Consider the following 23,007-nt stretch of genomic DNA (forward strand, 5'->3'; position numbering starts at 1 on the left):
GTTGAGAGTTCTATGCACATGGTATGTCTTCTTTCCTTTTTTTTTTAAAGACAAATGACAAAATAACATTTTGATAACTTCCAAAATTATAATTTCATCTCATGTCTTTCTGTCTCTCTCACACGTCTCCCAAATGAACGATTTTTTCTCCCAAACCATAAATTTAGATTGTCCAATTTTGAAATCAAAATACTAAACTAAAATTGCAAGTTTCTTCTTAATTGAGCACAAAGAAAAACTACATGCTTGCTAATTTTTTGGTGTTTTTTCTTCCATCCTTATAATAAATGTTTTTGTATGCTTGATTATAGCAAATTTATGTGATTTCGTATGCATTTTTTACCTGTATTTATTTAGTATCACATTTGTTGTGGATTGAGCGATGTCCAGAGACTTGAATGTTCTTTTAATTTGCTTGACATTTTCTGGGGATTGTATTTGTGTGATAATGAAATTTTTTTGTCTAAGTCACCGTGTTTACATAAAATACTCCATATGGATAGCAGCATATCCATACATGGTATGTATTTATAATGATTGTCGGTTGTATTCGTTCTTTCTTGGGGATTGAAGTATTTGGTAACATTAAATAGGGTCTGACCGACAGACGAGCGGATTACTATATACTCTTATGTAGATAATTAGGAGTATTTAACATACACACACATCCAGAGACGGACTCAAAGAAGGGGCTGGACTTTAGCCCCTCCATTTATAGCCTATAGGATTAGTATATTTTTTATTTTATATTAATTTAGCCCACTCCTCAGCCAAGCCCAATTTCACTATATATGAAACCCTTTTAAGTTTTAAATTATTTCTATCAGTGATCGAATGCTCAAACATCGAAGAAAACACCCTTTCACTTTTTAGTAATGATTTTTAGAAAAATTTATGATTAGCCCTCCCTAACATAAAATCCTAGTTACGTTCCAGCACACATCTATATTCACATTACATTTGTGACATGCGACCATCACTGTATTTAACGGATATTTCTTTCATCTCATCCAAAAATAAGTAATCTTATATATCCACAACTTAAACAACAACATCAAATGGTGGTCAATATATGACTCTGCTTACCTAGATTTTTTTTTTGTCTCTCTATTCATAGGAAAAATCAAACCAATCTATTCTAATTTCCATCACCAGTAGGTATCCTTTTTTAGAGTTATTTATTTTGTCGAATATCATCAATGTTGATTATTTAAGAAGAAACTAAGACTTAAATATAACAAAGTTTGAAAAAATTGGTTTTCACTTTGGTAGGTATGTAAGGATATTGGTAGCTGCATTAAAATTATTTTTTATGATGTATTTATTCTCAAGTTTCTATTGTTTTTAACGTGTTTAATTGTTATTAGTGGGTCAAATTTTCTTTCGAAAATAAATAGCTCGGAGTAAGATTTAAAGTTTTTGGCTTCGTGAATGACAACCAAAAGGCTTTATAATATCAAGCCTCGATCCCACCATTGCTTTTGCTACTAGGATTCAACTCAATGTGGACGAGACTAATTATCTAAATTGGGTTGTGAGTTATTTAACATTTGTGTATCATTCATTGTACGGTGACTTTATTGAATCCTAAATTGTCATTTGCTGAAAATTTTGTAACTTACCATTGAAACAAAAAAATATAAGCATTTGGTTAGGTGCATACACTATTGGTAGTGTGAATAATTGTTTTAAATTTTATCTTTAGATTATATATATTCATATTGTTGCACAACTTTTATTATTTGGAAATTGTTCATTTAAATGTTGTACACAAATTTGGTTTTTATTTTCTATTTTTTCCCTAATATTGATCATATAGATCACATAATGGACAAATGACCATTTTCCTTTTTTATTTTTATTATTCATCACTTTTTAGTTTGTTTTTCCATGAGTCTCAACAATTAGCTAGGATGATCATTGTTGCATTCAATTGTAAATTTTAGTTTCGTTCTCTCTCTCCATATGAGCGTGCTGAGATTTTTGATTTTTTGTTATAACGAATGTTAGCGTATATCCCAATACAAATAATTGATTTCTATTCAAGTTTGATTATTATAATTATATCGTTAAATTTTAAAAAAAACATAGCACAAATAAGATAGATAGAAAAAACAACATTGTACAAGTACATATGCGATTAAATTTGAAAGTATAATAATAATAATATTTATTATCGTACGAAGATCTTACATTTTTACTCTTATTTATTTTGTATATTGATCGAAAAAAATCAAAAGCCAATAATATTGATATAAAAACGGTATTACATAGATAACATATTATCCTTTACTTTAATGTAATAGAATAAATTCTCAGTTTATAACTGTTATTTTTGCAGATCTACGAGCGTCACATTTAAGAAGAAAGTTCTGACCAGTTGATATCAATAATTATATCTCATGTTTATGATGAGATACATTTAAAAGTTTTATATTTAATTTTTATAAATAAGTAAAAAATAGGAGATGAAAACATTCTCATGTAAAGGTGAATATTTTATTCTTTCGATTTTGTTTTTAAAAATAACGTTAGCTATTCAATTTAAAACATTTATCGGTTTTTTAAATTTTCATATTGATGGTGATATTGATATCAATACAATTATTATACTAAAAAAAATTGTATATTAAGCCGATGAATATATTTAATATGAATAAATATCACACACAATAATTTTACTTATAATTAATATCATTTCACTATCATTTTGTTCCTAATCTTCCAATTATTATTACTTATTTTTATTTTTCGAGCTAATCCAATTATTAATTAATATATGTATATATAGCGATAGTGATGAATCCTATGCAAACCAAAGACTGGCACGATGATGATGATGATGATGATGACTTCTTCTTCTCGTGGGAGGATCTGCTCCCGCTCCCTTTTCTCAGTGTGTTGGATCCAGTTGATAGTGTTATTTTCATTATCGCTATCAATTTATTCGTGCAATTGTGCATCGGAGAATCAGTTCAAGGTAGATGGCAAAGTATTGGAACTGGATGACTCCAATTTTGACGCCGCGATCTCATCTTTCGATTATATTTTCGTCGATTTCTACGCCCCTTGGTGTGGTCACTGCAAGCGCCTCGCGCCCGAGGTTTGATTCTTTTTTTTTTTGGGTTGCTTTTCCTGCTTTTGAATCCACGAACGAGTTGGTTGTTGTTCTGACTTTGATTATCGATACGAAAGTGGAGTGTTGATCGTGATACAATGTCATTTATTGGTTTTTTGTATGTCGCTCTGTTACTTTTTTTTTGGTTGTTTTTCATGGGAATAATTCGAACTCGGTCCCCTTTCCTGGCGCCGTGAAATAGAGAATCTTGCCATGATGAATCTGGGATGTGTAAAGCTATTGGATGTTTAAGTTCTTCTTCTCTTTATAGCGCCCTTGTTATCAGTCGATTGTTTACCCCTTCTTGCTTAGGTTGCTATTATCCTCGGTTCTTGGGCTTATAAATGTGAATGTTACATTGCAGTTGGATAAAGCAGCCCCTATTCTAGCTAGTTTGAAGAAACCCATAGTTGTGGCAAAAGTTGATGCTGACAAATACAGAAAGCTTGCTTCAAAGCATGAAGTTGAGTAGGTTTCCATGGCCTTCTGGATCATTAATGTTGTTAACTGCTGGATTCTGGTATTTATTGTTTTGTTTTACGGCTTATGATATATGCATTGGATGGTTGCTCTATGGCCAAATCTTTTACTTGGAACAAGGATGGAAAATTAACTGACAATAATTGTTCTTTTTTAATACAGCGGATATCCAACTCTAAAGATATACATGCATGGAGTTCCTACTGAATATTATGGACCAAGGAAAGCTGATTTGCTTGTTCGTCAACTGTCGAAATTTGTCACCCCAGATGTAGCTGTTCTCACTTCAGACTCTGCCATTAAAGAATTTGTTGTAGAAGCTGGGCCTGATTTTCCTATATTCTTAGGATTTGGCTTAGATGAGTCCCAGATATTGAATTTGGCTGTTAAGTATAAGAAGCAAGCCTGGTTTTCAGTCGCCAAAGATTTCTCAGAGGATATCATGACCAACTATGATTTTGATAAGGTGCCCGCTTTGGTCGCAATCCATCCGGCATACAATGAACAAAGCATTTTTTATGGGCCATTTGAAGGTTATTTTTCCTGATTCTAAATTGTATTAACTGAAACTAGATATTTAACTTATTCATATGTTGAAGTATGTGGCTTGGCCCATGTTAGCTTACAAGATGTAGGGCGAATAATAGCATGTTTTGATGTTTTCAAAGACTTGATAGGTAGGTGCTGTGCTTGACTTCTGTAATTGAACTCTATTTGGCCATAGAATAAGGTAATGGTGAAAAGTGGAAGGAAAATGTGTGTCTAATATCATATGGAGAAGCACTGCATCAACTTGGGAGTTGGTAAACTCTTTCCAGTGCGTATAAACGTGTCATATATTAAGACTTATGTCCAACAGTGCCTGGATTCTGAACTCCTTTTGATCTTGAGGATATCCTGACCATCTATGATTTTGATAAGGTGGGAAGCCGCTAGGATCTAAGATAGACCTGGGGAAGTAGCATTACTTTTAAACATATAGCAAACTCGTGAAAAGCTCAGGTATTTGTTCGAAAATACCGTTTTGTCTAAGCATATTGATCAAGGATGTTTTCCTATTTTGCACATCATTTGACTTTTTCTTCTGAATCACTCTGGGTAACAGCCTTTACATATCTAAGTTGGATCTTAGTGTGGTTACACTCTCTTAAGCTTACTTTTCTAGCAGTTTTAATAAATTTTGCATTTCTTCAATATACTGAAAATGTCAACTTAATCCAACAACTATAAACTTGATATTATATACTAACAGAAAGTAATATTTTATGCTGAATTACAGAGAAATTCCTTGAAGATTTCATAAAACAAAGTTTGCTTCCTCTAGTTCTGCCCCTGAATCAAGATACATTAAAGTCACTAAAAGATGATAAAAGGAAAATTGTTCTGACAATCTTGGAGGATGAAGGAGATGAAAAATCCAAGGAATTAATAAAAATGCTAAAGGCTGCTGCCTCTGCAAATCGTGACTTAATATTTGGTTATGTTGGTGTCAAGCAGTGGGAAGATTTTGTTGAATCATTCGAGATCTATAAGAAAACTCAGCTGCCAAAGATGATAGTTTGGGATGGCAATGAGGACTATTCTTCGGTAAGTGACCCTTTCCCTTTTTGCGGCAATTGGCACTATCTCCTCTAAATCTTGAAAATTTATGGTTAGGGTGCTTAAGATTGTCCAAATGAGGTCTTTGACCTACAGTTGATTTGAGCTGGATAAAGTGATAATTGTTTATTTTTCAACTATCATGTTAAGCGGAATTCTGTTTCTTTTGATGTTGATTACTGCCTTTAAACCAAATTTGCCTGTTGGGGTTGGATACATCAAGATATTTAGTAACTTTTAAAGAATGAGAAGAATCATGCTATTTTCAGAACCTTAGACTTTTTATATTGTTTCATGCATTCTCGTGATGTCGCACCTTTTGTTTGAGAAACAGGTAATCGGTTCTGAAAGCATACACGAAACGGATATGGGCACCCAGATTTCAAGATTTCTCGAGGGATACCGAGAAGGAAGTGTAATACAAAAGCAGATTTCTGGTCCAACATTAATGGGTTTCTTAAAGTCACAGCTCGGAATCACTGTTGTTCTCATCCTGATTTGTTTTGTGCTGATGGTAGTGGTGATCCTGTCAATGGCTAAAGAGGAGCCTCTTACCGTCGGTACTCGAGACCAGGTTAATGATTCAACAAGAAGTGTTGCCATGCAGCCAGAGTCGCGGGAACTGCTTAGACCTACCGACAAGGAGGACTGAATTCATGATGAAACGTGAACAATGACGGGATGTTTTCTTGGATCGAACTGTCCTTAATGAATCGGAAATATTGGACTAGCTTTGTGAGGAATCATACTGCATCTGCATTTGCATTTCGGAAGACTGTGATATTGTTTATGTGTAGTTTCGGTATAAAGTTTCTCTCGTATTCATTTCTCTTTTTTGGTCATTTGGAGGACTTAGAACGCCGCACAATCTTCCGTTCATTTTTTTTTTCTTTTTTTTAAAAAAAACAATTTCTATTCCCTTTATGTATACATTTTTCCTTCCGGAAAATTGTATACTCAATGCCCAAGGGCTGACTTAGTGTTTTTGTTTAGGCAGTGTTTGAGATTATTTTAGATTAAATTTTTTTTGAATCCAATCGCTTATCTTAATTCTTAGTTTCCTTACAAAAAATTTGAGTGCTTTTGTCAATTTAACGTGCGTCGTCCTTTTGTGTGCATTTTCTCATCCTACTTGACCTGATGCCACTCCTTGTTACAATCTTGTCGTGAGAAAACAACCTATGACTTGGAGTTAGAAAGTTGATCCCATGATGTGTTGAATTAACCTTTTTCACTTCTTTCTGTTCAAATTGTTTTGAAAGAAAATAATTGTATCACTTGGTTTATTTACAAATTGGGATAGTCTACATGCACACGACCCGTACAAGACGGGTTTAGGTAAATTAAATGGACATGAATCTTAAACATATCTAAATTTCCCCAACGAAAACAATCGATAGCGGCTAAGGCTTTATTAACCTACTCAAGGCATAAGCTGGAGTTAAAGACCTAAAATCTACTACCGAATATGAAAAAAAACAAAACAAAACAAAAATGCTACAGCATCTTGCAGGATAAATCGAAGACACTTCTGGCCAAACCCATCCTACAAGAATCGATGGAATAATTTACAGATTACATAACATTATATAAGCCAACGATTTTCCGGATTTGGCACAAAATATTTGAAGCAAAAAGGAAAGAAGTAAATTTACGGAACCTGAAGTTAATAAAATCATTCTACTTAACATCAACACAGCATATAATAATACACATTTTTTCCCAAATTAATTAACGTTTATTTTCTTCAACAATTCAGTCACAGAACCATGAATGAATTCCTGCGTCTATTGCACCTTTTTTTAATAGATGGACACTGTTTTCTTTATCACACGCACACACATACGAAAAGTGTGACATCTAGCGATTTTTATTGGATAGTCCTTTAATGCGATGGACTAGATACAGAGATAAAAGTGGAATCATAATCTCAAATGAGTCCAAAAAAATAAAATAAAATTGCAAGATAAAATCTGGACAGAATTCTATACCACCGACTTTCCTAATACTAGGGAAGGTGAAAAATGTTAAATCAAACCTCTATGTTTTACAACAATGTAGAAAAACTTATATGCGGAGACTAAACACATGGTAGTATGGCCGGAAGAAGATCCACCGGAGTACATTGTGTGATTAAAACAATTACTGCATTTCACAGCACCATCTTTATGAAATTTACCAATCACGAGAAAATCAGGTGCTCTGTCGATAGAAAATTGATGCATCGTGCTTTCAACCATTTGCAATACAAAAACCTGATCAACGAAGTTTTCAATAAATAGATGAACAAGCATGACAATCCTACTCCCTCAGATGGAAAAAAAACTTTTTAGTTCACATATATTTTAAGTTTAGCCACCTAAATACACTATGTAGCATATTTAACTAAAATTTTCGGTCTGGATCCACCACTGCCTTTAAATGGCAGAAACTGCACTTTTACAAATTAGTTTGTGACATTTGTGCAATTCCGTATACCGTTTGCAAATTCACGGTAGTACTAGTGGCAGATCAATTTAAAATGATTGTGTCTTACAGCTAGAGCAGATGAGATGGTGAATGTCTGCTCAAATTCACATTTTTTAGAGTCAAACAAGAAATGTATTCACGTGGTTACAAGCAAAAGTAATATGAACTAATTCAGAATATCTAGTTAAACATCAGTTTACCTTCAAGTTCGAACCCACAAAGTTTCGAAGGAAAATGGCCTTTGGTTCCTAGTTTGAGCCGCTGCAGCCCCTAAGGGAGGTGCATGTACCGTAATAGGAAGAGTCCACTCACACTTGTCCCTTCCCTCAATCAGAAGAGGATGCTCATATCTGACATCAAAGAACACACTAAGCAGTCAGAAATTGTTGATCAAGTAGAAGTATCATGCAACAGGGATAAAATGTTGAGTCTTAATGTCTTTATGTGGTTTCATTTACAAACTTGCAACACTACATCGCACAAGATTTTTTAAAAATGGAAGTGGATACATGCAAATATGCAATCACTCCTGAAGCATAAAAACTACATCTGGATTCTGGACAGATAACCATCACATGTGGAGGTAGAACATTAAGTTAGAAGTAATTACTCCAGAACTCGAGAAACCACCGTCAGTTTTCCTTGTTTTTTGGAAAAAAAAATATCTACATATTAGAAAACCTATATTCACAATGGAGGTGGGGGATCGAAAGATAGGCACGTATATGAAACTCATATTATGGGTCAAATCAGAGAGATGTCAACTTATCGATACACACATAGCATCCAACCACAGAAAATGTTTCTCTCCATCATTATGTCGATTAACTGTAGCAACTCTTTATCTTGATCACATATAATGCATCTCGATATTGGCATGTTTCATTTTCTTGATTTCGTCTCCACAAATCTCTATAACCATGTCCCAGGAACATAAACTCAATTTTTTCTTGGTGCTATATTGACAAGCTGGTGGTAAATAGCCATGATGCAACCTACAATTTTTATTACACAACGATAATTTCAATCCATCACATCACTCCACAAAACAATTATACCTTGCCCAGTCCACATTCTTTGGAGTTGTAAGGAATTCAAATCGAAGAGCCCATTGAACAGAGACATATCGAGTGGAAAATGTCATGACCCCATCCATAGGAATGGAAAATAGAAAGCTTGTTTGTATTAAATCTGCCACAACCTCGTGGTGATCACTATAAACCTGCAGAATCAAACACAAGTAAGAAATCTGTGACACGTTGGATACTGGTGCTCTTAAATAAACAATCATCAAACTCATTTTCACAACATAGTAGTTTTCGGCATTAAAAAAAAACTATTAAGCACCTTGGTAATAGTAGGAGAATGCCTTCGAGAAGGATGCACAAAGCGCCGACTCACAGTCTCTGACATCTCCAAAGTTATTGATAGCTAAAAAGCATCAGAAACCAAGAAAAACTTGGTAATTCTATAAATAGGAGACCAAATGTTAACACATAACAGGAACTCACAACTATAAAGTTTTGTGATGAACAGTACCTCGAGGCATCTCCTAGCCCCTTCTTCACGAAAGAAAGTAAGAGTTCCACCTATCTGAGAGCAGAAAGTAATTTAAAAGACAATGATATGGCATAAAAAAGAGAACCGGATTATCAAGCTACTACCATATCACTGAAGTAGTAAGTTGAATCAGAGTTTTTAGGAGAAAATCTCAGAAGAATTTGGTCATCCAGTCTGATATTATACGATTTCCCTCTAACAAACCCTTCTGCTGCAGAGAATGTTCACAAAAAATTAATATTGAAACAATTTAGGGCTAAAATATCATAATGCAAAGACAGTAATTACATGGTCCAGATTCAACAGATCCAGAGGCAGATGGTGCTCTTGCGTCATCAACTTCAGAAAATGCTCTAAGAGGTTTTAGAGGTTGACTTGGAGATTCAACAGCCGGAGACCTATCTGGGGACAGCGAACAAAAGTTAAGTTGAAAACATAATTATTAAAGTCTCCAGACATCTGAAGACACACATGTGCACCGTAGACCATGCACAAGGAATAAGATGAACTGTGATGTGATGCATGGAAGTACTTTACAAACAACTGAAAGATAATGAAACAAATATTTATTATCATACAACCGTGTATGAATAGCTAACTATGTATATAGCATTTGAGCTGGAATTTATAATCTCTTCATTCAAAGAGTGTAATCCCCCTCGAGCGTTTAATATATATATATATATATATATATCCAAAGGTTATTATGATAGAAAGTCACATCATGAACACGGGAACATAAGAATTCAAAATACACCATGCAACTACTGAACTTTCATGCGGCAGTCCATACACAACACACACATATCTGTTACATTACCGCCGATTGAATCATGCATAACCTCAGCCACTGATAAGCGAGGAAGGGCGGTGTTTGAAGATATGCTAGGGCGTCCTTCAATATAGAAAGAACCTCTATTTGACGACCTCACAGCAAATGATTGCAAGGATAATGAACTTCCAAAGGTCTTGTTTACATCTTCCTTCATATGGTTAAAGGAAGAAACAGATGAAATATCATCCCGTGAGCTTTCATAGCCTTCCTCAACTTCATCAAAAACCTCATTCACTTTAGCCTACAAAGAAATTCCACTTCAAAATCTCAACCTTGTCTTTCTTGCACTTTTGACAAACTCACTACTCCCATAAAGGAACTATGTTAAAGAATTAATCTAAAGGTACTGAATCAGCTGCAGATGACAAAACTTTACCCAGTCAGTATCGGAATCCATTTCTTTCCAGTATACATCCAAGAGGATAGTAGACACAGGAACAATTCCTAAAAGACCATTTCAGAAGACAAATTAAAATCACAGATCTAAAAAATTGTAATTTCCCTTTTTAATTAACAGGAAAAGGAAATTCACCCAAAAAAAAAAAAGGAAAGTCACCTAAAAAAAAAAGGAAAGTCACCCAAAAAAAAATAGATGGGCAGACCCCCACATGAAGATGAGCAACTAATTACGATTTACATGGAAATACAGGAACTAACACATTCGGTGTAGCTAGATAGGGGAAAAAAAAAACAAACCAAGGCAAGATTTTGTGGCATGAGACAATGGTGTCATTCTGTCTAGCTTAGCACTCTCCAGTTTATCTGTTAAGATCTTTATAGTTTCTAATCCTGATGTAAAATGCCTTAAAAGCTGAACCAGTAGATTGCTTGGAAGAAAATGTGCGTGATGCAACAAACGTTGACCAATGTTAGACAGATAAGGTAGGTGAGTTTGCCTTAATTGACTCACCAGAATCTGGCATTCCCACCTTTACCCATATACAAAGAGTTAACTGAAAAAATGATTTGACAGCTTAAGGACAACGTCAAGTTTTCAATTACCCAACATAATTGACTGTCTAGTTAAATAAACGCTACATTTTCTTGAGTAAACAAACACCATATTTGCTTTGGGAATACGACATAAATGGGTCCTAAACAAAACTCAATAGGTGATATACTGATATCTGACTCATCATGCATGTAAAGTAAGAAAAAGAAATATAGGGTGCCAAAGAAAATAATAACCGGTAGTTTCACAAACAAAATAAAGAGACAGAGTTGGAGCAAATTTACCATCACTGAGACCTTCATCACAATGCAAGCCATTGTTTTTCTGAGTGACCCATATCTGTAATGGTATTCTAGTTTCCTGTAAAGTTTTTGAGCCGCAAGAATTATTGTTAATAGATGAACCTTGGTCAAAAGAAATGAAACAACCTTTAACAATCAGAAAGAAACAATACTTATTCAATTACTACACACTTGTATAAAACAGCATTTACAAAAATTACATGTTCATCTTTGCCAAGGAAAATCAAAGTGAAAATTAATGAAAAACAAGCTGAATCAAAAAACATAGTGGCAATTGGAAAAAAAATTTAAAACTTTAAATGAGTTACAAAATACAATAATTCGTTTTTCCTACATTTGTACAATTTGACGAAAAGTAGAAGGATATGTTGAAAGAAATTATTGCGTCTGTAAATGAAGCAAAAGGGTTACTGCATCCAAGTAATAGTGGGCAGAATTTTCAGTTAGAAAACGGTGCAGAGGAAACTTAACAGTGAAGCCACATGCCCAATATCATGCAAGAATTTTACTGGAAACAAAAGCGTGGAACTATTCTAGAAAGTGCAAATAATAAACTAAGCCCTTTATTTACAAACACAGAATAAAGCACACCATTTCAGAAAAGTCTTGTATTGACTCTCCATGAGAGGGTCCATTATCCAAAATTATATACTGTCCAGATAATGAACTCCTAACATAGTACAGATAACGGATAGTTGCTCCTCTATAGGATGGAGGTGTAATGCTCGGTAAAAGGGTGCGCACCATATCTGCAACCACGAAACAATTTAATTTCAACAAAAGCTAGAACCACATGAGAAACGAAAACCCTGGGAATGTAGATGAACAAGAAAAAAGCAACATTCAACAAAGTTCACTCGTGCTTACAAGTTTTAGTGGCCCCACCGGAAAGGATTTGATTTGAAACTAAAGTGGAAGTGGAGCAATCCATGAATACATACTCACCTGAGAAGGATATGACACATTGTTACTGTCTAGCTCATCATGCAGAAAGTCTTAGCATTTCTTTATCGTGTTTTTTACACAATTAGTTTCCTACAGATATCCCACTCGCTTTATTTTTCCTTTGGAAATGGAAAATGGAAAATGGAAAATGGAATATTATATTGCAGTAGGGGGAAGGAACCTCAGCCAGTGATTGTTAGCATACAACCTGCAGGTGTATGATTCAGATATGTCCAATATAAATATGGAGGGTACTTGCAACCATGTCACCCACAAGTCAGTAAATCTGGACGTCGCATGTAATTGTAAGAAGCCTACTGAAACTACTTATAGGAGCAGCGATGTGTTCTTAATCCTAATCACATAACTCGTAGAAAGATTTAAAAATGCCAATAGAAGATGAACATACCATTCGAGTAAGTATTTCTTGATCAGAAAAATAATGTGGGAAGGGAACCTCTATCCTTTCATCACTCTGGTTTAAGAACAAAAGACCTAGCAATTTTGTTGGCCCATCTCTATTAGACAGGGCCTTCACAACAAGGGAGTGGTTGTAAGAGCTGCTTTTTTTTTTAATACTTCCTGTAAGATTTAATAATTTAATATCACCATTTTTTAAGTGTGGAAAGAAGAGATACCATACTAACTTAATGAAACTCAAGAACATCATTAATAACAATCAACTTGGAATAAAATTATATCTCCATGGATTGAAATCTTGCATGAATCACAATTGATCGAGATCATTACACCTTTAGCTTTAAGGATTCAGATAGACAGCACCAGAGTCACCTAATTTTATTTTAGGATAAAAATATCCTGCTCTCAATCATACTACGAATATCACTTTTCCCAGTATTCTCGTTGATGGAAACTTTATTTATCACCACTCAACCATTCAAAATTGGCAATGCCCAGGCCAACAAGAAACGACATTGCGAAAATTTCAACGAAAATGAGGCTACGTGAGACGATAAAAAAAAATCTAATCTAAAAAATTCAGAAGTACCACGGCGCTGCTTAGAGTCATGAGACGGCTTGGGAGTGCTGAACCACTGAGTATCCAATTTCTCGATCCCTTTAATCTCAAAGCTGAGCTTTTCGATCAAAAGAGACAATAAATTAGCTTGGTTTTTGATCTCAATAGTGATGGTGACCAGATCACCGGGTGTGTAAACTTGTCTATCGGCCTCCAATTTCAGCAGCGGCAGCGGCAGATCAGATCTATTGGAAGCCTCTCCGGCGGAATAGGAGTCTGCCGCAAATCCGAAGAATGAGAATCTCCGGGATGGCTTGTTCGTTGGCATTTTTGGAGGAAAAATTCAGAAAATCTGACAGTGGAAGATCTTGTTCTGTCGTGCATCAAAGAGAGCTGGTGAGTGGTGAGTCAGCGTTGCGGGCTCACTCTTGGATCAATAATCAATATCAGCCCAATTATCTCCGTTTTGATCCAAAAACAGATGTGGCCCAATTCACTCTCTGGCCCAGTCACTGCTGAATTAAGTATTTAATTAATTAATTAATTAATTAAACGATCCAAATTGACCGCAAATCCCCGGAAAGAGTGTGGACCCAAAAAAAACACCAAAAGTTAGTTAATTCCGACCATAAAAAACAAGGAAATTCAACAGAAACTGAGAAATTTTCTTGGAGGAAACAAAAAAAAAAAAGACACGAAAATTATGAAGAATGAATCTTCATCATCTTCCAAGCCCTCAGCATCGGTTCTTCCCTACCAGACCCCGAGACTTCGAGACCATTACAATCTGGGCAAGAAACTGGGGCAGGGCCAGTTCGGCACCACCTACCATTGCACGGAAAAGGCCACCGGCATCGAGTACGCATGCAAATCCATCCCCAAACGCAAGCTTCTATGCCAGGACGATTACGACGACGTTTGGCGGGAGATTCAGATCATGCACCATCTCTCGGAGCAGGGGAATGTGGTGAGGATAAAAGGGACGTATGAGGACAATGTGTTCGTGCATTTGGTGATGGAGCTGTGCGGCGGCGGCGAGCTCTTCGATCGGATTGTGCACAAGGGGCATTACAGCGAGAAGAAGGCGGCGCAGCTGATGAAGACTATTGTCGGGGTGGTGGAGGCTTGCCATTCGCTTGGGGTGATGCATAGAGATCTCAAACCCGAGAATTTTCTCTTCGATTCCCCCGATGAGGATGCTAAGCTTAAGGCCACGGATTTCGGCTTGTCTGTTTTTTACAAGCCTGGTACGTACGATGATTATTTTCAGTTTGTTTTATATTAAATCAACAACATGTGTGGTTTGGATTTCGTTTGTTTGTATGCTTTTCAGGGCAATATCTATCTGATGTCGTTGGAAGTCCTTACTACGTTGCTCCTGAAGTATTGCATAAACATTATGGACCCGAAATCGACGTCTGGAGCGCTGGCGTTATCCTATATATAATGTTATGCGGAGCTCCACCTTTCTGGGGAGGTACTATTCAGTCATTTAAAACTTTTTAACATATCATAATATTTTTTCTAAATTTTGATATATATTACATTTGCTAATATTTTTTAACTGTGCAGAAACGGATAACAGAATATTCAAGCAGATATTGAAAGGTAAATTAGACTTTGAATCGGAGCCATGGCCTCAGATTTCAGACAGTGCAAAGGATCTGATAAAAAGGATGCTTCAAAGAGATCCTAAAAATCGAATTACTGCTCATGAAGTCCGATGTGAGTCATTCATTGTATAGTTTTGTTGTCAACGGCTGCAAATGAAATCGAGTCCAGCAAGATCAATTCTTTTGGCATTAATTGAGCTCAAGTTTGGATAAGAGCTAGTGTGGCTAAAATGACTGAATTCTTTCTTGAAAAATTGATGTCAAGATATGAACTTTATGCAATAAGCAAATGAATAGCAAAATAACATTTCAATCATGCATTTTAAAGTATTCAAAAAGTCATATCTTAGCGAAACTTAATATGTCACTCAAGTAACAATTGAGCCTATGCCGCTGACATATCCACAGATCGAATGGTAACAAAAGCATTTCGGGTTTTTAACAGGCCATCCTTGGATTGTGGATGACAAAGTTGCACCAGACAAACCTCTGGGATCAGCTGTTCTGTCGAGGCTAAAGCAATTCTCCGCTATGAACAAACTTAAGAAGATGGCTTTACGCGTAATGTTCCCATTTCATTCACAAATAGATGAGTAAACAGCAATAAATGGTGTGTGTGCACATGTATAACTAGTTTATATTATTGGTTCAGGTTATAGCAGAAAGGCTATCAGAAGAAGAAATTGGTGGCCTAAGACAGTTGTTCAAAATGATCGATACAGACAACAGCGGTTCAATAACGTTCGAGGAATTGAAGCAAGGGTTGAAAAGAGTAGGCTCCGAACTCATGGAATCTGAGATCAAAGCACTCATGAATGCGGTAGGTTGAGCTTACCCAGAATTCAAGCACACATATTTAAATGTTGATATCAGATGATTAAACAAGTATATATCCAATTGTATTGGCACTCAGTACTCAGTTTAACATGAAAAATGATGGGGACTTTAATCTGGTCCAGGCTGATATTGACAACAGTGGAACAATAGACTATGGCGAGTTCCTTGCGGCGACTTTGCATTTGAACAAGATGGAAAGGGAAGAGAATCTGCTTGCTGCATTCTCTTTCTTTGACAAAGATGGGAGTGGCTACATCACCATCGATGAGCTTCAACAGGCTTGCAAAGATTTCGGTCTAGGGGATGTTCACCTAGGCGACATGATTCAAGAAATTGACATAGACAATGTAAGTAGCTATACAAGCATGCATGTTTTTTTCTCCAGCTTGTTTGATTTAACTGGCATCAGTTTCTTTACAAAAAAAATTGTGATATGGATCGGGACTGAACAGGATGGACGGATCGACTACGGAGAATTCGCGACGATGATGAGGAAGGGTGATGCAGGTAAAGGGGGGAGAACAATGAGAGGCAATTTGAACTTCAATTTGGCGGAAGCCTTAGAAGGTAAAGCCAAGGTGGAAGATTAAATACAGAAGAAGATAGTTTGTAATTTTTTTTTTATTGTTTTTTTTATATATAAAGAGAGACAAACGAGAGATTAGAGAATTAATGTATTAGATTTTATGTATTATAATCTTGATTGTGTATATAATTAATTTTTGTAATTTTTCAAATATTTTTTGTCCCAAAATTTCCAGATGGCCAAACACCAATTTTCATGGTAAGTGGCAGCTAATATATGTACTCGCTCTATACAAAAATCGGATTGCAATTTATTTATATATATATTTTTAAGATTATAAGCATTCATAGAAATTAATTTTTCTAGTTTTGAGAAACGGGTAGATACTATTACTAATATGTTGTTACATATATTTTAAATTAAATTTATTACATTTTTTGCTTATATGACCTAATATTTCAGATTTATTATTTTGTAATAATTTAATTGAAATTCACATTAATGTAAAGTCCATTTCACATCTTCTCCTATCAAATTTATATGTTTAGGAGGTATATGAATTTTAATAATTGGAAAAAAGTTTAATCTTCATAGTTCATATGTATGATACCAATTTTAAGACCGTATAGAGTATAGACACTACGAGAAGATGTATAAATGAAGAAATCAATATATATGTATATATAAGTATATAACATTGTAATTTATTGTAAAAACTTGAATCATGGCTACTAAAATTCAGGCAGTGACGTAGTGTCAATGTGTCATCTTCACAGATCTAATAGTTATTATTGGTTCAATTATGTAGGGTCCATGTTTGATCTAATATTAAAAAAAAATTATGGTAAAAACTTGAGTTGTGTTTACCCGGACATTATTTTGTTTGGTGTATTATTAATTTATGTATAACTTATTTTATTTAATTTCGCATTTTTTTTTCATATTATTTATACATCTATTAATTATTAATTTTACATCAATCAAAGCATTAATAATTTATCCTATATCAATCAAATCATTTAATATAAATTACTATATTACCTCTTATAAATAATATTATTAATATTTTATTTATTATTAAAAAGATATTTATCATTTTTATATAAAATTTAATCAATCAAATCAAATAAACAATAATATAGCAATCAAATCAAATAATATATTAAGTATCATTTTTATTTATTTTTTTATTACATTATATTACTTATCTACGTATTATATATCTCATCACTCAAACAAAATGATGTCTAAAAGTACGTGTAGTGTCTTGCGGTTATTATTGGTCCAAATATGTGAGTCCATGTTTGATATCACATTAAAAAAATATAATTAAGCAGTAATGAGGATAATGTTCTTAAGATAGGTTGAACTATATCGACAAATACAAAAATTTTTATAATATTGTCTCACAAATCAATTTTATGAGATGTATTTTATATTCGACAACTGAATTTATATATCAATATTTACGTCAAAAATATTATTTTTCAATTTAAAAATAATCTGAGTTGAACTATTTTACGGGATAATACATGGTTTTGCAAGAGAATCGTACAAACTCTCGTTAGCCACGCGCATTAAAGCCAAATAATATGTAAAATTTACGTCCAAGGGCAAAAGTGCAAATTTTGATGGGACAACGGATAGGATAACGAACCCCAGAGAGCAATTAATCAGGCTACAGGGGAAACCATCCCAGCTTCCATAGCTCAATCCCTCACTCAACAATGGCGGCCCTCTCGTTCTGTTCCTCTCTCGCACCGAATCTCTCTCTTAATCAAAACCCACCAACCCTTTATCTTTCTAGAACCAGCATTTCCTTCCTTTCTCATTCCCTCTCGTCTCTGAAGCTCAACCCTAAACAGGCCGCGTTGTCTTTCATACCCAAATCATCTGAAACAGAGGCCGCGCCTTCTTTGACTGAGCCGGAGACCGATAAGCCCGATCCGGAAGAAGAGCCTGTTGTCGAGACTGCGGAGCCCAAGCGCGAGGAAGTGTTTGCGGTTGTTATGGTAATTCGGTCTGTTTTCATTTGTATTGTGCGAGTATGTGCATATATTTTGGCAATAATTGTAGACCCATGTTTGCTTTTTTGGGTTTGCGTGACTGTAATATAGCTATTGATGTGTGTAACTGACCGGACGCCAACAAAGTTCGGATTTTTATCATAAAGGCAAACCATTCCAGCCCTCCCGAATCCATCGTCTGTTTGTGCTCATTTTCATGCTCCATGTCTGTTGTGGGTTTTCGCCATTTTAATTTGGCTAAATGTGTGTGGTTTCGATTCTGCTTCTTTCATTTGTTTTCACTTGTTTTTTGGGTTTCTTTAGTCACGGACATCAGGATTCTATGGTTAGTTAACATTCTTACAGTGACCAACTACCATTTGCATATCTCAGATTTAACTTCTATTTTCTGATCAATTCTTTTTCTATTATATGTTTCAAACAAGGTTATTAATGTGTGTTTGAGGTCGTAGATCCCAAATTTTGAGATGTTTTAATTTTCTTTTGTCGAAAGCATCCATTTGTCCATCATGCAATTGCTGAGCCGTAAGGTTTCTGTCTGTTAATGTTCTGTGTAATTTTGAACTTTAATGGTCATGTTTAAAAGTTGATTTCTGATGCATTTCTTTGGTATGCATATTTGTTTAGGTTGGATCAAGACAATACATCGTGCATCCTGGACGGTACATTTATACGCAGAGGCTTAAAGGTGCCAGTGTGAATGACAAAGTATGTATTGCAAACCCCTCTTTACTGATGTATATCTGATAAATGTGATCAAGTTGTTTTCCCTTTTCTCTTCTGCATGGCTGTGATTGTATTTCCTTTTGCATTCTGTCCTATTGGCATGTCAATGAACTGCTAGAATGCCAGAGTACATGCACCTGTGTATTTGTTTCATGATGTTGCTTAAGATGAACTCCGAAGCACCTCAACTGTCTAATTAGATATTAGGGTATTGGGAAAGGTCCACGTCACTTAAACTTGGGATTGTGGGAACTTTGATGATCCTCTATGCAGTAAGGAGAGCAGGGGGGAGTAGCCCCAATTCAAATTCAAGGCATGAGTTTCAGATCTTGGTCCACCCTTGACCCTTCCAATGGAACTGCAGCAAGAATTTTTTGTTGGCATTGGTAAATCTTGAAACAGTATTTTGTTGAACAGGTTACCCAAATTTGTCGTGAGCTCCAATGTTTTTTTATATGTTTTATGAGTATAGAAATCTCGACTTACGACCACTTGTACCCTTTTTTTTTTCTCCGTGGTGATTTCATGCTAGATCTAAGTATGAAATGTCTAATTTCCCCATTCTTTTTGGTATTGGCAACTTCAACACATTATATTCAGCTTGGGACAATCATGTTGTAAATCCTCTGTCCAGATCACTCTAAATAAAGTATTGCTTGTGGGAACAAAGACGAGCGCCTACATTGGAAAGCCAATCGTGTCCAATGCTGTAGTTCACGCCATTGTGGAAGAACAAGTATGATCAGTTCCAAAAGTGTTTTCAAATTTCCCTATATCCTCATTCGGCACTTACTCATCATTACCATTTCTTGTAGACATTGGACAAGAAGGTCATCGTGTTCAAGTACAAGAAAAAGAAAAACTACCGAAGAAACATTGGGCACAGACAGGTACCAAAATCTTGTATATATTTTACACTATATTTATTTGATTTTTACTTATTATTTTCTTACCAAACATTTTCATGAATGGATTTATCCAGCCCATTACCAGGATTAGAATCACAAGCATAACGGGTTATGAAAGCTCACCTGCTGCTACTCTTCCATCATAACTTAACAATACCTGTAGATTTTAATGGTTCTGTTTTTCACATTGCCCGGGTTTCCAGGAGATTATGTTTATATTCTATGGAGCACAGCCGTTTTACCAATTGTTTTGCTAGCACTTTGAATGTCTAACGAAATATGGCATTTGCATTTTTTTGTCCAATTCATCTTCAATTCTGTATTTGCTGTTGTGCTTGGAAGACCTCACCTTCTTCCATGGTCTATGTTGTTTGTTTCTCACCATCACACGGTAGAAAAGTATAACAACTAACCTTTTATGCATTTGGTAACCTGCTGCACGATATGACCCAGGTGGTTATTGATTTTTCAAGAAGGAAGTTGGAAATTCGAATCACAGCTACAACAAGCATGCATTTGAAAAGAAAATAATCGGCTGTCTTTTCTACACTTTCTCCTCGATAAAAATTAATTGTTGACTTAGGTTTCGTTTATACTTATAAAATGTTTTTTAAAATCTTTTTATAAAATGTTTTAAAAGTTCTTTTAAGATATGTGCTTGGACAATTACAACTATTCTATAAAAAATATTTTAAAATCACAAAAATAATGTTGATAATCTTGCCATCCATAGTTCTATCCTATGAACATTTAAAAATATTTTATAACTCTCAAGTGTTCTTAAAAAATTATACTTACAGAACATTTTTTAAAAAATATTTTATAAAATTTTTGTTCAAACACGTACTTTAAGTTTTTTTATTTATAAAATACTAAAAACGTTTTTAAAATTTATGTCCAAACAGAACTTTAGTAATTTGGAGGATTTGGAGGACTTGGGATGAGGTTGGAGCTGTCGTTGGCGTTGTATCATGCTCTGTGTTACGAGACGGTTATGTGGTAGTTGTCTATCCAGTCTTTTATACTCAAGTGTGCGAAGAACTATTTGAGTTGGTCAACAAACTTGGGGTTTAGTTTATGCTACTTCATTGTCCGAATGGGGATCCAACGGCCACATTTTTTTGCATTTGACATGAACAACTCGATCCGAATGACTAACCAATCCGAGTGGACGACTGATCTGAGTGGACGACTAATCCAGGTGCACAATCATTAATTCGAGTGGTCAGCTGCCACTTCAACAATTCTCAAAAAACAAGTTTTGTGGATCGTTCGATGTTAGAGGTATCAAGGTTATCGATAACCTTCTGATGCCCAATGAAGTTATCTCGATAAAACAAGAGTGCTAGAACTGTTAAATGAGAACTATTTCCTCAAATGTGAGCAATTTGACATGCGGGCTCATGCCCTATATGGACACCTAGCTCAAATTTGATCAATTCCAACTTAATTTTTCGAGCTATAATAATTAAAATCGGACTACTAGTTGGGATAAATAAATAGAATTGCGCTATTAGCCATCAAATATAAATACTATAAAATCTTGATCATAATAAAGTGACTGTCACTTCTTCCGGCTGATGAGTGAACAACCAACGTCAAGACGTCTTCTATTTTCTCTTTATTTGTCCTTGATTCTCATCTCTACATACTTGTGAATGATCATGCAGTATCATGTGTTTGGAAAATTTTTACATTGTCTAGCTTGTCTCTTGCACAATTTGCAAGTCTTTTTAAAAACATAATCTTTTACCCCTTGAATCCATCTGAATGGCCTAATTTTAGTAGCTGTTCGTTTTGAGGATCAGTTGAGTGATCAATGAATGCAATAAAACCGTACGTGCTGCTTTGTTTTAAGACAGAGAGTACGTGGACGGAAGTAAAGTCAAAAGACTTTTAAATGATAGCAAATAAAGACAAGTGTCGCATGGAATCAGTCCATGAAATAAACAATTCAACTAACCTGTGCAGAATATTCAATAATGTCAATCTCAGGAGCCAATAGAATTGCATATCTTGTATCCCTCACTAATATCAGGGCCCTACTCTTCTCAATCAATCGTTTTTCGATCAAGATTAAAAAGATTCTTGAATAAAAGAAAATCAAGAATGGAAAGTAACATGTGAACATCAACCAATCCACCTCATTCTTGGCATTGAAATGTATAAATCTGGGGAAAAGATCATTACTCTCATGTATATGAATCTGATCGATGGAATGAATGGAGATCATGCATGATAACTAAACACTGTGCGGTTTCTTCACGGAATTGAGAATCTTCTTGAAGAATTTGAACAACGTTAGAATGCCGAGCCTTCTCTCGGACAACATGTCCTGTCTTGTTTCTGATCCCTGGACGCAGATCATTCTCACTTCCCTTCCAGACGACGAAGCAACCGAATTTTGCGCTGCGATCAACTCTTCGTTCAAATCCTCCCAAAGCAAGTCCATTTTCTCGCCTTCATCGACATGATCATAAGGAGAGCTCAGCTGTTTCTGTTTGGCTTCGAAATCTTGGAACGAGTATTTGTTGGGACAATTCTGTTCATTTGCTGCTTTTTTACCTTTGGAATTTTCTGGGTTTTCGTGGGGAAAGGTGGGAGAAATAGGGTGCCACCAGAGGGCCGGCGAGTCCATGAAATGTGGTGGTGTGTTTTTTGTGGTGGCTACGGGGAAGCTGAAGTGGTCTTCTTCTTCTTCTTCTTCTTCTATTTGTGCAAAATCCATGACAAAAAAAAAAGGCCCAACTTTTGGTAACTCGAGAAACTTTTAGTTCCACCTGTACAGCTAATTCTCCCATCATTATATGGACATTTTAGAGAATGAAAAGTGGAAACTCATGAGAAACTGATTTGAGGAGACAACTTTCTTTTCTCCCCAAAAATGCAAGAAATAAAAAACATACGATAATTTAAATTATTAATTTTATTTTCTAAATAATTGAATTAGGAATATTTTCCTTCTACGTGTGAGACGCGAAAAATGGACTTCAGATCAAATATCATTTATTTTAATAATGGAATTAGGAATATTGAACTTTGGCATTTCAAAATAACCATCTGTCAATATAACACGATAGACTCTTTCTTCTTCACGTTGCGCTAGATTTGATTTTAAACTAGATTGCAAT

General features: G+C 35.1%; 4 protein-coding genes across 6 annotated transcripts; 3 read left to right on the plus strand and 1 right to left on the minus strand.

Annotated features, from left to right (window-relative positions):
* The first annotated feature begins 2,805 nt into the window (after positions 1–2,805).
* LOC140882915 (protein disulfide isomerase-like 5-2) lies at positions 2,806–6,018 on the plus strand. Its single transcript, XM_073289177.1, has 5 exons — positions 2,806–3,103; positions 3,483–3,586; positions 3,761–4,131; positions 4,878–5,185; positions 5,532–6,018. The coding sequence occupies exons 1-5, from the start codon at positions 2,831–2,833 to the stop codon at positions 5,847–5,849; spliced, it is 1,374 nt and encodes a 457-aa protein (XP_073145278.1). The 5' UTR covers positions 2,806–2,830; the 3' UTR covers positions 5,850–6,018.
* A 609-nt stretch (positions 6,019–6,627) lies between these two features.
* On the minus strand, positions 6,628–13,624 carry LOC140882866 (uncharacterized). 3 transcript variants are annotated; one of them, XM_073289095.1, is made up of 13 exons: positions 13,270–13,624; positions 12,183–12,260; positions 11,907–12,064; positions 11,298–11,373; positions 10,438–10,505; positions 10,047–10,302; positions 9,515–9,628; positions 9,331–9,437; positions 9,206–9,259; positions 9,014–9,097; positions 8,725–8,888; positions 7,867–8,016; positions 6,628–6,743 (listed from the first exon to the last, which is right to left on the minus strand). In XM_073289095.1, exons 1-12 carry the CDS (start codon positions 13,565–13,567, stop codon positions 7,869–7,871), a joined length of 1,605 nt encoding a protein of 534 aa, XP_073145196.1. In that variant the 5' UTR covers positions 13,568–13,624; the 3' UTR covers positions 6,628–6,743; positions 7,867–7,868. The 3 variants fall into 3 exon arrangements, with proteins under 3 accessions (XP_073145196.1, XP_073145195.1, XP_073145194.1); XM_073289094.1 differs by lacking the exon at positions 6,628–6,743 and adding an exon at positions 7,045–7,498; XM_073289093.1 differs by lacking the exon at positions 6,628–6,743 and adding an exon at positions 7,046–7,452.
* A 300-nt stretch (positions 13,625–13,924) lies between these two features.
* On the plus strand, positions 13,925–16,328 carry LOC140881552 (calcium-dependent protein kinase 11-like). Its single transcript, XM_073286954.1, has 7 exons — positions 13,925–14,486; positions 14,573–14,716; positions 14,812–14,964; positions 15,298–15,413; positions 15,505–15,672; positions 15,812–16,036; positions 16,142–16,328. The coding sequence occupies exons 1-7, from the start codon at positions 13,943–13,945 to the stop codon at positions 16,277–16,279; spliced, it is 1,488 nt and encodes a 495-aa protein (XP_073143055.1). The 5' UTR covers positions 13,925–13,942; the 3' UTR covers positions 16,280–16,328.
* A 1,506-nt stretch (positions 16,329–17,834) lies between these two features.
* LOC140884028 (large ribosomal subunit protein bL21c) lies at positions 17,835–20,192 on the plus strand. Its single transcript, XM_073290692.1, has 5 exons — positions 17,835–18,227; positions 18,870–18,950; positions 19,603–19,704; positions 19,784–19,858; positions 19,951–20,192. Exons 1-5 carry the CDS (start codon positions 17,943–17,945, stop codon positions 20,020–20,022), a joined length of 615 nt encoding a protein of 204 aa, XP_073146793.1. The 5' UTR covers positions 17,835–17,942; the 3' UTR covers positions 20,023–20,192.
* The last annotated feature ends 2,815 nt before the right edge of the window (positions 20,193–23,007 follow it).

The sequence above is a fragment of the Henckelia pumila genome, chromosome 2 (genome assembly GCF_033568475.1).
Source record: "Henckelia pumila isolate YLH828 chromosome 2, ASM3356847v2, whole genome shotgun sequence".
Taxonomy (NCBI): domain Eukaryota; kingdom Viridiplantae; phylum Streptophyta; class Magnoliopsida; order Lamiales; family Gesneriaceae; genus Henckelia; species Henckelia pumila.